The 16,271-nt window shown below is 35.3% G+C and overlaps 1 protein-coding gene across 2 annotated transcripts in view; it reads left to right on the plus strand.

Annotated features, from left to right (window-relative positions):
* Nucleotides 1-15,339, plus strand: part of rgs3b (regulator of G protein signaling 3b) — a 47,363-nt gene extending 32,024 nt beyond the window's left edge. For both annotated transcript variants that reach the window (XM_082169667.1, XM_082169668.1), the window contains 8 exons: nt 4,220-4,263; nt 4,857-4,979; nt 8,200-8,988; nt 11,199-11,269; nt 12,033-12,137; nt 12,357-12,418; nt 12,602-12,768; nt 13,861-15,339. In XM_082169667.1, the coding sequence (XP_082025793.1) occupies nt 4,220-4,263; nt 4,857-4,979; nt 8,200-8,988; nt 11,199-11,269; nt 12,033-12,137; nt 12,357-12,418; nt 12,602-12,768; nt 13,861-14,055 (1,556 nt within the window). In that variant the 3' untranslated portion in view covers nt 14,056-15,339. The remainder of the gene's footprint in view (nt 1-4,219; nt 4,264-4,856; nt 4,980-8,199; nt 8,989-11,198; nt 11,270-12,032; nt 12,138-12,356; nt 12,419-12,601; nt 12,769-13,860) is intronic.
* The last annotated feature ends 932 nt before the right edge of the window (nt 15,340-16,271 follow it).

Here is a 16,271-nt window from a genome sequence, read left to right on the forward strand (position 1 = left end):
GCCAGAAGTTCAGATTTTACTTGATTTTTCATTTCTGAATATCAATGGCCCCACCACAAAAAAAATCTACATATTTACAGTATGTGCATCATATATTTTATATATTTATATTTTTTTGCACATTTTCTAAAATACAAAAAAATATTTATTAGGCTTTTAATTATATCAGTACTAAAATACCACTCTATAAAAGCTATAAATTGTTCAATAATAAAAATAATAATAATAATAAGATCTATCTATCTATCTATCTATCTATCTATCTATCTATCTATCTATCTATCTATCTATCTATCTATCTATCTGTCTGTCTGTCTGTCTGTCCATCTGTCTCTCTGTCTGTCTATCCATCTCCGTCTCTCTGATATCTGTCTGTCTCTCGCCGTCTGTCTGTTTGTCTATTCATCTACCTGACTGTCTGTCTCTCTGATGTCAGTCTATCTATCTGTCTGTCTATCTGTCTCTCTGTCTGTCTATCTATCTCTCTGACTGTCTCTCTGATGTCAGTTTATCTACCTGTCTATCTGTCTCTCTGTCTGTCTATCCATCTCTCTGACTGTCTGTCTGTCTCCGTCTCTCTGATGTCTGTCTGTCTCTCTGTTTGTCTATCCATCTCTCTGTCTGTCTGTCTGTCTGTCTGTCTCCGTCTCTCTGATGTCTGTCTGTTTGTCTATACATCTCTCTGACTGCCTGTCTGTCTCTGTCTCTCTGATGTCTGTCTATCTGTCTGTTTGTCTATCCATCTTTCTGACTGTCTGTCTGTCTGTCTGTCTCAATCATTCAGTCTATCTGTATATAATATCTCCGGGTTGATTGTTTAGAGTAGAGTACAGGGGATGTTAAGGAGGTCCACCCTGTTTTATTTGTGACTGTGTGTTAGTAGCGATAGTCAGGAAGGAGGCGTCAAGACTGTGGGAATGAGTATGTGTGTGTGATGAGAACACAGCTCTCCTCTCTCTATGTGTCTGCTGGGAACAATGGCTATGTCTCCGGTATAGCCCATTATAGGCAGGGTGGGCGGGACAGTGTATTCTTTACCTTCCTGAGAACAGAAATACGGCAGCATGTGGCACAGAGGGCATTTCTATCTTCAACCTTTATTTGACATCTTGGTTTCTGAAATAGCCATCAGTATGCTGACCTTTGTCCTTTTGGATTTGGAATTAAAGCCACTTTACAGTCAAAGTCCATTACTGGAACAGACAGGCAAAAATGTTTAGAGAGGGAACAAATTAATATCACGGTATTAATAAGTCAATATGTACAATGTGTATTCAAGGCATACAGATACATTTAGATATGAAAATGATATACTCTCAGTATGTATGTTTATATAAATGTAGTTGGAATAATTCAAATTTGAATAAAGTTTGGCTCCCCATGACCAGTTATTTTCCAGAACAGGACCAGAATAGGCCAATCTCATTTTAGCTGACCCCACCCTTACCCAGGAAATATATATATTTAGTGTTATAATATATCAGTGTAATTTTAGTATTAAAGGGCCTATATGTAAACTGATTTTTTTGTGGTCAGTTCTTAGAAAATGTACTTCATGTGGTAACATCTACAATAACTGGTTTTGTTGAAATTAAATACAGCATTTAAGATGACTTATTTTAACTGAATTCAACCAACCTGAAAAAAACCCCCAAAGTTTTACTGAAGCATAACTGTCAGTAGATAACCTAATTTCGCCAGCAAGGTAAAATTACTTAATAAGTTTGATATAATCTTTCTAGTTTTATATGATGAAAGTCCTTTTCCCACCTTAATGTAAATACACTAAAAATACAGAATTACATGTATTCATATACATTTTTACACACAATTTAATTTAGTTAATTCAAAATAAATGAGTTTAGTTGGGTCAACGCAATTTAGTTTAGGTCAAATTAATTTACACTAGTATTTTTAACTTCTTTACATTAGTCACACCAATGATTTTTTTTGTTGGTCCAACCTAATTTTTAAATTAATCTTCAAACAAGCAGTGTCATTTATCATTATACACAATATATATACATACATAACTGAACATTAGATATTAACATAAACTATAACATCATTCCCGTTACTGAAAAACACATAAAATATCACTTAATCCCTAAATTGACTCTCCTAATGCAGTCCCTTACAAAGCATGCTGGGAACTACAGATCCACTGTCCAGGGCTGCATTTCTCAAAAGCATCGTGAGCCAAGTTGATTGTAGAGACCATTGGTGGCAAAGGCTTTACGATCTACTTAGGCTTATAATGCTTTTGGGAAACTATTCATGTAGTTTGAACACAAATGAATTAAGTAAAATATATTAGGTGGATTGAACACAATTAAGTTAAGTTGTGACAAAATTTTAAATTGTGTTACTTTAACTCATTTTAATTGAATTAAACTGATTTACTCATCTTTTTTTTTTTTTTTTTTTATGTTTGTTTTTTATAATGTCAATTGAGATTTTCACTTTGATGAAACATAATGTATGTAATAACCCCAAATCACAATTTCTCATTGAAGCAAAATTCGCCAGTCAGCAAGTAGCAGCCAAACACAAACCTTTTCTTCTTCTTTGTCCTTCAGAGCAGATGACCTATAGCTGACACGAGTCACAACTATACTGCCCTCTATAGGTGTGGTGCAGTCATAGTGCGCATGTGTCGAATGTGTCCATCCTGAGCTTTATTGGAAATTGTATATTGGGTCAATTTAACTCAATTAAGTTAAAACACCATTCCTTTGTTTTATGTTGCATAAACCTAATTGAATTAGGTTACAACAACAAAATTTGAATTTATAGGTAGAATCAGGTAGAAATACCACCTTGAAGCAACAACTGCACATGTTAAATTTTTAAAGTGTAGAATTCAGAAAATTCAGAATTATCGACAATGGTGGCCATTAAGTGAACTGCTGCCAGCAACTTATTGCTTGTGCGTGCATGTGCACGTGTACAGTACATGAGATGGAACGTGATTCAATGCCCTGATGTACTCACTGCGAAGGTCTTTTTTGTTCTTTGCTTAGAAGTAAAATAAGTTGGAAAAACCTTTGGAGCGATATACTGTTAATGAATATCCAGACACTGCTGACAGTGGCGGTTAGATGAATATGTAAAAGCGCACAACAAAAATGACATCGGTGAGAAAGCAGCAGTTAAAAAAGCATAGCTATGCAAAGATGTTTGCATGAACTCTGCAATTCACCGGCATCATGTAGAGAGATGAGGTCATTCAAATTACACTGTTATGATAGTTTGATTATGAAGTTTATTCGAGACTATATACTATCTGACAATGTGAGACTATAAAGGCTGATTAAAGGCTGTTTACTTTACCACGTCAGTGGAGTATTTCGTCTACATAATTTGATGTTTACCTCCAGTTCATTTAGTGAGCACCAGTGGCTATGTAAAGAAACCCGTATGGCACTCTCTGCTTCTGTTTTTTGCAATGTGAGACTATAGTTTGAATTTCTCCCTTTTCTTTGCATGACACATTGACATTACATTACAAAACGGCTCTTTCTGCATTATCCTGAACATTGTATAAGCATTCATTTCATGTCATTAAACAGAAGAGAGGCTCTTGGGAGCACCCATAAATGTCACATCCTTTTGATTTTCCCAACAAAAATGTCCCAAATCCTTCACATAAAAATATGTCTACAGGCTTTCATAGAAAACCTAGCAAGTTGGGCAAGGTCTCGTTTTTTATGTTTCATTGCCAGCTGTACACACATTTGCAATAAAAAGTGATCAATACATGACAAATCGTACATATAGCCCATTTAATTGTATACGATTATAGTATTTATTAACTTTTATTTAAATTTTTTCTATATAAATATTTCTATTTAACCTTTCTTTTTTAGTTTAGTTTTAGTAATTTTAGTACTTCAGCTTCAACTTATTTGATTTCAGTTCATTTGCCAAGGCAACATTTCTCATTTTCATTTTAAGATTGTTTTTTACTATTTAAATTGTATTTATTTACTGTTTATTACAATTAACAGAATTCATTTTTAATAGGTTTCATTTTCATATATAAAATCTGAACATATATGTATTTTTTTATTATATATTTTTTTAAACATTTTTGTAATATATACATATATCTGGGTACATGTGGGTGTTAACATCCCCCGGAGGAATGTAAAAAACAAACAAACACCCTGACAGCCTCGGGATGAAGAAATTCACACTTCTGTCTCCTTCTCTCCAGTTCCTGCAGACAAACTGCGGCTGTACATCTCCTACTGGATAGAGGTGAGATCCTGCATCTAACCACCGACCCACTCGTTCAGCACAGATCTCTGCTCACGGCACATTTTAAGACTTCATCATGCTTAACTCTGTGCACTGCAATACAAATCACACACAATGTAATGTGTTTCCCATCGAACCGTTAGTCCAACAGGATGGACCTGTGGTAAACATTTACAGGATGTAAATGTTGTGCGGCTGTTAAATGGAGGGCCTCATGTGCTTGGGGCTTACGTCACATATTAGAGTCTTTAAAGCTGCTCTTTCTCTCCAGAGTAAACGTGCCTGAAAGACGTAGCCTGCTCACTCGAGCAAACACATTCATCGACCCAGCCATCTGCCCATCTCCCTGACAACACCTCACACATACACACACACTGACATGAATGTGCGAGTGAGTATGATTGCATATCTCATATGCCGTACTCCAGCATAATAGCACATGACACTGAGGTTTCTTTGGAGGTAGAACGTGCTTTTAAAAGCATCCTTGTGTTATAAAAATGTTCCAATTCCTTCGATTTCCTCAAATGAATAAGACTGTAATATTTTCTTTCTCTTACATACACACACATTCTCTTTGTGTGTCTTTGTAGAGGACCGAGTGTCTGTTCAGCCTGGAAGCTTTTTCATCCGAGCAGAAGAGGAGGGTCGTCCAGTGTCTGAGAGACAATATTGACAAGCAACTCACCCTGAGAAACAGAATAGGCCCTGACCAGGTACTAAATCAAACACAAGCACAATTGCTCACAAAAACAGCCACTTAGGTTTTGCATTTAACCACAGCATGTCTGCAATTCTCCAGCAGTTATGGAGTAAAATCACTCAGGAGAGGTTGGGCTAGCATCTGCAAAATTATTGCATTTCGAGAGCTTTTTTCTTATTTAACTTGAAATGTTTTGAAAATGCACTCTCTTTAAATTCAATGTAAAACTGTGTTCGCAACATGTTTTGCTTAAATAATGTAATGTAAAACAGCATATTCAAAGAGAAAAAAAAGTAGGATTGGTACTTGACTTTATCCATCAGAATCGATTGGTTCGTGAAAGGTCTACATGGTTGGAGGGCAGAGGTTAAAATATAAGAGGTCTTGATGACATCAGCTGAAAAGCTATTTCATTTTAAAAGTGGAGAAAATCACTACATTTTGAAAGTTTGCAAAAACAAAATGTTTAATTTTAATTAGCATGCGTGAGAACATAAATACGACTTGTTACAGTTGTTATAAATGTTTGTTACACTCTATACCGTGCACATATGAGTTAAACATAATGTTTGTTTCTTATTCATGCTCTCTCTCACTTTCTCCACTCGGTGGGCAAGTGACATCAGGAGAGCAGCGACATCATCATCAGACTAGCACAAACAGACACGCGCATGTGATGGCGTGAAAGAAAGGGGAAAGAAAGAGAGTGTAGAGAGAGAGAACAGGGCTGTTGTAATCCATGCTATGATGGAGGACTACATTACTTGCTTGTAGGGGCGAAACATTAGATCTTTATGAAGGTGAGGTCATTTACATTGTTTTTTGCATGTTCTGTATGTGTCTTGTGCTTTTGCAGTGTAACTGGTGGAAAATATATTTTTTTTTCATCTTTACCTTCGTTGTAATTTCATTGGCATTTAAGAAGGTATGTTAGAGATGAAAAAATTAACATGACACAAGACATGTGACTAACATAACACAAGACAATGTTACTAGTTTGAAGTTGTTAAAGTAAAATCTTGTACGTTATTATCTAATAATCTTGCTTATTGCACATAATGTTTAAAATACACTTGAGTGAGCATATACATATAGACTTATGGCATTCTAGCTGCTTATATCAGTATTTTTTACCTCCTAGTGTCAGATCTTCTGTGCTGTGTTTTGAAAGAGCAGAGCTTGTGAGTCAGTCGTGCTGCCAGCAAAGTACTTTATGAGCTGATTTGATGTGTAGGGAGTGTGAATACATTAACCTTTTCCTCTACAATAGGGAGACGTAAAATTCAATTTCCAAGGTTTTTTTTCTCCTTCCTATTCCTCCTTGTGCATAAGAAAACAATATCCAATATAATGCAGTATTGCTGGTGTATTGGTGTATTATTTTTCTTTCTTTCTTTCTTTCTTTCTTTCTTTCTTTCTTTCTTTCTTTCTTTCTTTCTTTCTTTCTTTCTTTCTTTCTTTCTTTCTTTCTTTCTTTCTTTCTTTCTTTCTTTCTTTCTTTCTTTCTTTCCCACATTCTGTTGAATTTCCTGCTTTTATGTTTGGTGTTCCAGAGCTCCAATTTGTATTTGTATTTCCGTGTTCCAGTATTTGCAAAAAAAATATTTCATCTGAAAAAAATAAATACAATTGCAACAGTAAGATTTTTATTTATTTATTTTTTATCCATTCTAATAACATACTGTTGGTGATCTGTTTCTCCCCCAGCAAAAGTATGTTTTAGAAAAAACAGCATGTCAAAATTGATTGCAATTAATAATGTTTAATATCTGGAGTCTCTGAAACCCCAAACATAAGTAGTGTCATGTTTTTCATGGAGGATGTTTTTTGGTAAATTATTTTTTAATACCATAGACTATAATTCAGTTTAAATGATGCACAATTCTGTAATGTAATTAATATCTGAAAATGTATATATAATTATAATATGTTTATATAATTTTAAAAATAACATTGCATATATACATTTTATATTTTTAATTAAACATTTAATATACAGTTTATTATTTGCTATGTATCATGTTTTTTATTAAAATAAAAATACATTATTTTAAGAATGTGCTCTAATGGTTTTGCCACTGGATATTAGGGCTGGACCCGAATATTCGACTATTCGAATATTCGTTCGGTGGGTTGGTATTCGATTTGAAAATTTGACATTCGAATATTCGTTTTTTTTTTTTTTTTTTTTTTTCACACCTGGGATCCCCCGCGAAACGGTTCTCATTCGCGCTTGAATAAGGCCGGCGACACACTGGCTGCGTGGCGTGAGCGTCTCAGCTGTGTGGCGTGTCCGTTTTTATTTTGGCTCCCATGTTAACAGGTTGGAGTTTGCATACTGCCTGCGGAGACGCGTCTCGAGCCACGCGGAAAACGCGTGCATGCTAGAAATAGAACCGACGCCTAGTGTTCCAGCAACGGGAGTATTCTCTGGCTAGCGCAGAACAGCGGAGTTTGTATGGACCGAAGTGCATGCCTGAGCTTGAGTGTTCTGGGTTAAGCTGCGTTGCTTTGACATTGTGGAAAATAGAATAATAGAAACAAAATATATTAGCCTTTTTACCCGTTATTATCAATCTAAATTAATCTTGTGTGTGTGTGTGTGTGTGTGTGTGTGTGTGTGTGTGTGTGTGTGTGTGTGTGTGTGTGTGTGTGTGTGTGTGTGTGTGTGTGTGTGTGTGTGTGTGTGTGTGTGTGTGTGTGTGCGTGCGTTTTATATCACTAGTGCAGTGTCCGTTCTCGGAGCATATAAGCCGTGAGGTGCGCCGCTTCCCGCTCGCGCTGTTCTGTAGTTTACTAAAAGTTTATTAATTCTGAATGTGTCATGTCTCGCGTGTCCATCTATATTGCACCAAATGCTGCACTTGTGAAGTCGATTGGATGAACGGTTCTTGAAATAATCAAAATGCCGTTTTACCCGACATACAGACACATATTTTATTAGAGAGAAGAATATGTTCAGTACCCTCTCTCCGAAGCTTCGAATATTCGATGTTCATTACTACCGAAGCGTCGAAGCTCAAAAAATGGTATTCGGACCAGCCCTACTGGATATACAGGTGTCAAGAGCTGAGAGGACAAGTGAAATGCATTATACAGTTGTGTTACACAATATTCTTTTTAAGCATGTTTTTTGGGGAAAAATTTACTTCAGTTTCTTTTAGTAGAAGACAATTTTTAAATCCAGAGCCATTTGTAAAATGTTGATTTTTTTTTAAATTATGTATTGACAGATGATGGAACCAAATGCAGCCGAACAGACTGATCTGGGTCTGCTGGGCTTCAGCCCTCACAGTGTGTCTGAGCCCTGTTCCCCATCATGCCCCTCTGCATCACCCATCATGAGGAGAACCAACTGCAGCTCTCCAACTCAGCAGCTCTCTTACCCGGATCTACACAGCTGCACCGGAGATGCCAACCAAACCGCTCCGACCCCTCGAGACGCCTGCAAACCTCCATACATGGAGACCTCAGAGATCTGGAAGGACAGACAGAAGGAGGTGAAAAGAGGTGGGCAAGAGTCAGAACTGGAGAAAAGGGAGCAGGGGGAGGGCGAGAGCGCTTCCGAGACCATTAGCGTTGGTGCCAGACCCACATCTTCATCGTCATCTTCCTCCCCTCTAGTCATTCCTAAGCTGTGCCTGGATCGCTCCTTCAACACAGATGCTTTGACCTCACCGTCGACTGACGATGATGAGGAGGAAGAGGAAGAAGATGACGAAGACAGCGATGAAGGATTTCTGAAGAGGAGGAGTATGGTGGAATCATCTCCTAGCAATGGTGAGCAGAGCGGGGGCTTGTGTGTGCAGAGGTCCCTCCACAGACGTACGCACAGTGAGGGCAGTTTGCTGCAAGAGCCCCGGTCTCCTCGCTTCATCTCCGATCAGGCCATCGACTGCATAGAGACCAAGCGGGAACCTCCTGAGCGCTGGGCAGTCCCGTCCCCACAGACCTTGAGGAAAGAGCTCACCAAGAACGGAGGATCTGTCCACCAGATCTGCCTGCTCTTCACTGGAAGGAGGGTGCGTACTAATTCGTTAATATCAAATACTTCGGCATTCTGAGTCCCAGGATTTTTTTTATGTCACTAGACTAATTTAAAAATCAGTTTAAAACTTAAATAAAGATAAATGTCTTTTGTTAAAGCCTCAATGATCAGTGTCAGGAAAAATTACTTTCAATGGTAATGCATTACAATATTGCGTTACTCCCTAAAAAAGTGACAAATTGCATAACTTTTTTCTTTTTATGGAAAGTAATGCATTATGTTACTTTTGGTTACTTTTAGCCCTGGGCTAATGAAGTGAGATTAAATACATAAAGTATATTTGTTAGGGGTGGGAATCTTTTGGGAATTTAAATTACTATTAGTATTATTTGAAGTTAACATTATAAAATACATAGAACTACACCACAAAACTAGTTGAGGATAAATTCTTTTAAATTGGGCAATTCCAGCGTTATGGACGTGACATTTTGCAGTCAAAACTTGAAATATAAATTCTCAGAAAATGCATTTAATACCAATATATTGAAACGTCTGTTTATATATCCATACTCCATCAATAAAGGAGTCTAGACATTAGAAACATATCTGTCTACACATGCGTTTTATATTTAATATGAGGGAAATACTCATGACATGACACAAAAAATCTTTAACTTTTAGGTGACAAAATATTTTTTTGTAATTCTGTGGATTACACTGCACAAACCAAAAGTTATACTACCCACCGGATGAAGAAGGGTTGGCTCTCCACAGAACATAAAATATTCATTTTATAAAAAAATTCGTGTTCGCATTTATGAGGAAAAAACAATTACGGATGTGACAGTTCTCCGTTACTTTAGCGGCACTAAAAGACTTCTTTAAAACTTTCACAGAGACCTCAAATAGAAAGCACAAAGCCTTTCTTTAAAGTGAATTTCGTTTTGTATTAATTGTATCTTAATTTTAATCAATGCTTCATCAACCAATTGCCTGGATTTAATAAATAAGAAGTAAATATAGCAGACAATAGATCATAAATCATAAAACCTAAAACCATAAAACCCAAAAATATAGCAGACAATAGATCATAAATCATAAAACCTTCAGGCGCCGGCGCGTGAACTGGAGCTCGCCTCATAAATGAACCGAAACTCCGCGTATAAGGTAGCCTACTTGCCTCTCACAGACATGTCTACTTTTAAACAGAACAATTCAAAACGAAAGAAAACAGACTGCTCTCTGCTTATCCGTATGAAATGTGCATTTCTCTCTGGCGCGTTCACTACTGCAAAGATCGCGAGTCACCATCGTCAACTTCATCTTTGCAGCCGACACTGACACAGAAAACACTTGTTTATTAATAAACAATTCAAATGTCTCCTTGCTATATTTGACATATTCATAAACATTACTTTTGCCGGTTCTTTGTGACAGCTTTTAGGTGCTTTATTGGCAGCGCCACCCTTAGGCTGCGTCACCACCGAATCACCGCCCCCCTCCCAAAAAAAGAATCGAGATTTGTATCGAATCGTGGGTCAAAAACCGTGATACGAACCGAATCGTGGGTTTGGTGTATCATTACAGCCCTAATTCATGCTAATAAGCAACTTAATAGTGAGATTTAGACCCTAAACTAAAGTGTTACCCAAAATATAAAGTTTACAAAATTGAAGTTGATATCACAAAACTATTCGATTTTGTTTAGGCGTTGTTTTGTTTAGACACCGGCTGCCACCCACATTACATTTAGTTTTTTTTTATGTGTTCTCCTGTCACAGATTAATACATTTATGTCACAATTTCCCTTCTATCGAAAGACAATAACCAAAAATGGAACCTCGAGTCTCAGACCTTTCCAACGATATGTGTTTTGTCAAGAAGAAATTAATTAGAAAAAGTTTTGATTATAAAATAGTGCTGTAAATTTTGTAATATGAAAAATGACACCACCAACTAGGGGGGTGGAGTCCCACTAAAAGGATTTATGATGATTAATAAAAAATATGTGATATGAAAAAAAGGCATTTCAAAAAAGAGCTCCAAGCATCCTGCTAGCTGGACGGTGGCAGTTAAGGGGTTAAAAGAAATGCACTACTTCACTAGTTACTTGAAAAAAGTAATCTGATTACATAACTCGCATTACCTATGTGTTACTTTCATCACTATCAATGATGATTTACACTTAAAAATCATTAATTTTATACTTAATTAAAGATATGACCTTTCGTTAATCTTCCACAGGTCTGTGGCAAACCAAACTGTAAATGTGACATGGGAAAAACTGGTGTCAAAAAGAAGAAATCCAAGAATCTGTAAGTCAAGCAACTTTCTTTCTTCTACTTCATTTGCTGTTTTATTGAGTACATCTTATAAAACTGTAAAGAAATATTTCAACCCCCCAAAAAAGAAAAAAGATAAGATAATTTTTTTACTTTGCAATTAAGAAAATTGCCTATTTGTTGCACCATTACATTTTTACAGTGTAACATTATTTTCATGACAACTGTGCAGATTTAAACCTCCCTTGGCCAACTGTCTTCCCTATTGTAATGGGAAGAAAATCTCATTCTGATGTTTTATCAGGTGATTGATGTGGTTCCATCAGATTTAAAAGGGTTATTATGTTATTAAGTTAAACCAACCAAGTCATTTTGCATTACAGTATTGAGTATTTAATTGAGAATGTGCCTCATTATCATAAAAAATAATGTCACAATCATGTTTTTCATTTACATACAGTAATACAATTTACATGATTATTTTAATAAAAATGTGTCACATTATCATATAAACAATCGTACAAATAGGCTTAATCTTCTTTATGCAAAATATAATTTCTTTTTTAGGTGAATGCAACTATGGAATATTTAGGTTTTCTAGTTTAAGAGATGTAAATGTAATGTTTTCCATTCTCAGGTTCACTGGAGAAGAGCATTATTTATGCTTTTACTATCCATGTTCCTCCTACAATAAAGCTTACGACTGTAACCGGAACAACATTTCCTCCCAGAAGTATTTGAGTGAACAGTTAGCTAATAAATCACCTGATGTGATGCCTTTTGTCTTGTCACTCAGGGCCAAAGACATGAAAAACCGCCTGACGTTTCTGCGGAAGAAGACCAACGAAAGACATATAAGCAATCCAGCCAGCAAGCTTGAGAAAGTCCTTAAGTCAGACAAGTGAGTCCATGTGATAGTTTTATACATCGAGACAGTCATTCAGAAACATTGAATGGGTGAATAGGCTGTGCTTTAATGTAAAAGTGTTGTGGGCAATCAAAACAACAGTGACGTTTTGGAGTTATTGAATAGATGGCCTATTTTGTGTGCTGTAATTATCTGAATGGATCATTAGTGTGAGTCATGGCTTTGTTGACCACTATGTCTGCTCATCCACAGACCGACTCCAGAGGAAGCTCTTAAATGGGCAGAGTCGCTCGATGCGCTGCTTTCTCACAAATGTAAGATATGACTCATTTGATATGACAGCTGTGTTGATCTGCACTTCAGCAGCTGTCACTGCTATTTTAAACCATATTTGTATGTATGTATATAACTCTGTATAACCTCTGCTCCTGGATTCTGTAATACTTATTCTGTGTTTTCTAATAAGCGTCAGAGTAATTTTCTCTTCCCTTCTTCAGATGGCCTGGTAGTTTTCCGCTCCTTCCTGCAAACAGAGTTCAGTGAAGAGAATCTGGACTTTTGGCTGGCATGTGAGGACTTCAAGAGGATCAAATCACTGTCCAAAATGGCATCCAGAGCAAAGAAGATATTCACTGAGTACATCTCCATACAATCATGTAAAGAGGTAAGATGAAAAAGGGTAGAATTATCTTTTTAAGAGACTTATTGAGCTTTGAATGCAGTTATGCAAGTTTCTCTGTTATCATTCATTATTTTAGTATTTATTTATTTAATTATTTATATTTGTATTCATATTTTGAATTTGAATTTTTATATTTTCAGTTTTTATTTTAATTGTAATTTTAGTTTAATGTTTAGTATTTGACTATGTGCTTTTGTCATTTTATTAGTTTTTGTTCATTTTAAATAGTACTATTTAGGTTTAATTTAGGTTTTCATTTTCATTTTTTTGTTTCCAGCTTATACTTTTATTATAATAACTTATTTCAGCATAATATTTAAATTTTCTTTCAGTTTTTCGTCTAATAGTTATATTTATATTTTATTTCAGCTTTGTTTCAGTTAACAAAAATGTTTTTAAAAGTTTTAGTTAAAATTTTAGTTGATGATGATAAGCATTTCTTTTTTTTCTGGTTTGCTTGCCACAAAATGGCTCTTTGTATGTTTAAGACTTTGATTTGACTGGCAAAAGTTTGCATATTTATTACAGTTTAAAACAAAAATGTCTTACTACTTATTTGAAAGAAACAATAATAAAAGATGATGCCAAAAAGTTTTTTGTACAAACATTTCAGCATTTTAATGCTGAAGAGACTTTTTCTTCATGATTCTCAAATCACTGTGACATTTTGACTTAAAAGAAAACCCTAAATTAATTTTAATTCAGAAATATATAACATATTGCAGTCATTGTATGTATGAACTGTTTTTAATGCTGTTTTAAATAAATATATTGACCTAAGCCTAACCCTAAACACAAAAAGTTACCTATATACAGAAATCATGCAGTAATTATATAGAAATGCACATACTGTCATGTGCAATATACACAGAATAATGCATTTGAGTTGACATGATATACTGTGTTGTTCTCGGCAAAAACAGGATATTTATTTGTATTATTATTATTATTATTATTATTATTATTTCATTTTACTTGCAATTTGAAATTTATTTCAGAGAGCAGATGTATCAGAAAACCAATCCAAAATAAATATGAAAAGTATCCTAAGCATAGTCTTGTTTTATTTCCAAGGTTAATCTGGATTCTTACACAAGGGAGCACATCAAGGGAAACATGGAGAACATCTGCGGAGACTGCTTTGACCTGGCTCAGAGCAGAATCTTTGGACTAATGGAAAGAGACTCGTACCCTCGATTCCTCCGCTCTGACATTTACATGGAATTAACCAACCAAAAGAGACCCGGCTCTGCCACAGATCCATCTTAAAGCTATGGCAACAAATTGTATATGTTGAAACTTTTTAGATCAGTATTGCTGGAGACTTGACATGGATTTAGTAGAACAGGATATGTCTACAATCACATTATCCACTGATGCACAGCTTTACATTGAAACATGAGTCTGCTAAGCACCTTGGAGAGCTCAGCCCGTTGGATCATTGCATGGACACATTGTTTTTGGACGCTTCTGTGCTGCACCCTGTTGGACAGTTGTGGCAATAAGATGGCGATAAATGTGTTATGAACATGCTGGAAGTGTTGACTCGAATCAATTTGCCAGTGCCTAAAACGCCTTGGCACTTATTGACCCAGTGGCAGTACATGGAGTTTGCAAAGAATAATGGGTATAGGAAAAAGAGAAATTTTGGTACCGTTTTGTTTAGCTTTACCAAGATACATTATTTCACTTTCCTTTCCTGCACAGACCTCAACATACTCCACCTTTACAAAGAGCCCAGTTTTATGTTTATGAATAAGATGATATTGGACAAAAGTAAGTATTAGTTAACATTAATGTCCTTTTTTATCTCGGGCACAGTTGACAAGCATGTTTATATTCTCTCAGTACTACTGTTGAAAATCTTTACAGACAGAACGCAATTTTTTATTACTTTCAAGGGCTTTGGTAACTTTTCCACACTCGTTCTTTATGTAGTGGCCCCGTGGCTCTAACTCCTTTTGATTCACAAGTGCAATATACAGTTAGTTATTCTTATTAACATTTCTTTAACAAAAACAGTATATTAAAGGGGTCAAATGTATGTATATATATATATATATATATATATATATTTATATATATATATATATATAATATATATATATGCATAATGCATCAAAGGCTCAGTAAGAAAATGTGATTGCTGTTGTAAATAACAGAGGCTGAGATATATTGAATAATAGTTATAGTGATGTTAAAAGTCTAAAGGTATTTTGTTTGTTTTTGTTGATGTTCGTCGGTTGTTCACACGTCAAAGAAACCAGAATAACATAACAAAAAGAAGTCAGACTTTCTGTTTAATAGTGGCTTAACATACAGGAACATGTGTTGTACATAGATGTACGTGTTCTGTGTTTATTTACCAGTTAGCTCATTGGGAGACTCATGTTTGGCAAATACAGTGTCAGTTTCCTTCTGCCTTCATCCTAACAATGTCCTTCCTTCTGTAATAATAAATATCCCTTGTATTTATTTGTGGGTTCATATTTCACTCACTGTTGCCTTTATATGTAACATATTCTCATCAAATAAAATTACTTTCAATCATGAGGTCAACTGGACATTTTTATATAGTCTTTTGGCAATTACAATTATTGTTTTTATTATCATGTTGTTTTGAAATACCATAGGATATATTGGCCTTATGAAGAGGGTGTACACTTTCTAAAAATCTCCAGAGGGCAGTCAAGTTCCAGAATAATGCAAATAGGCCAAAGCCTGCAGTTTTTAAGGTTAATTTATTTTTATATTATAGATAGGCTAACCAATGGTAACAACGGAAACCTTATTTTACAGTGACCATACAATTTATATATATATATATATGCAATTTATTATAAGTGTTTATTAGTGTGAATGTGTCCCCGTGTCCAACTCTCAACTGGGTTGTGTCAGGAAGGGCATCCAGCATAAAACCTGTGCAAAATAGAGTGTGTGTGAAGCAGACCCTGCAAATGAGCGGGAATAACGCTAAGAAAGAGAGAGAATGTATTATATATAAATAATTTCTTTTTAAAATTTTTATAAAAGTGACATATATAAATTAAATTATTTATATATGTAGACTTATTTTTGTGTGTAGTTGAAATTGACTCTTCCCTTAGTTCTTCGTTTATATATATATACATATAAAAGTGTGTTATACATGTACACGAACACCTGAGTTTTCACTCAAGATACTAAAAAGGTACTTAAGTTGGCATTCACAATATTGTGTATGTTTTTTTAATCTAAATTATAATAATATAATTATTATGCATAAAACAATTCTGAAAATAACTAAATCAGGATCTGTTTTATTCACTGTCTGTTCCATGAAAGCCGAGATGGAGGCAAATATTTAGTTTAGGAACACAGTGCTTCCTCTTACTTTCGGCTAGGTTTGACCGGCTCATGCAGCTGTCGAAGGTGTGAAACACACTTCTTTTAACTTGAAGCTAATGTTGTATGAAAACAAATTAAAGGAAATTATCCGTGTGTAA

The sequence above is a fragment of the Leuciscus leuciscus genome (assembly GCF_965113295.1).
Source record: "Leuciscus leuciscus genome assembly, chromosome: 5".
NCBI lineage: Eukaryota > Metazoa > Chordata > Actinopteri > Cypriniformes > Leuciscidae > Leuciscus > Leuciscus leuciscus.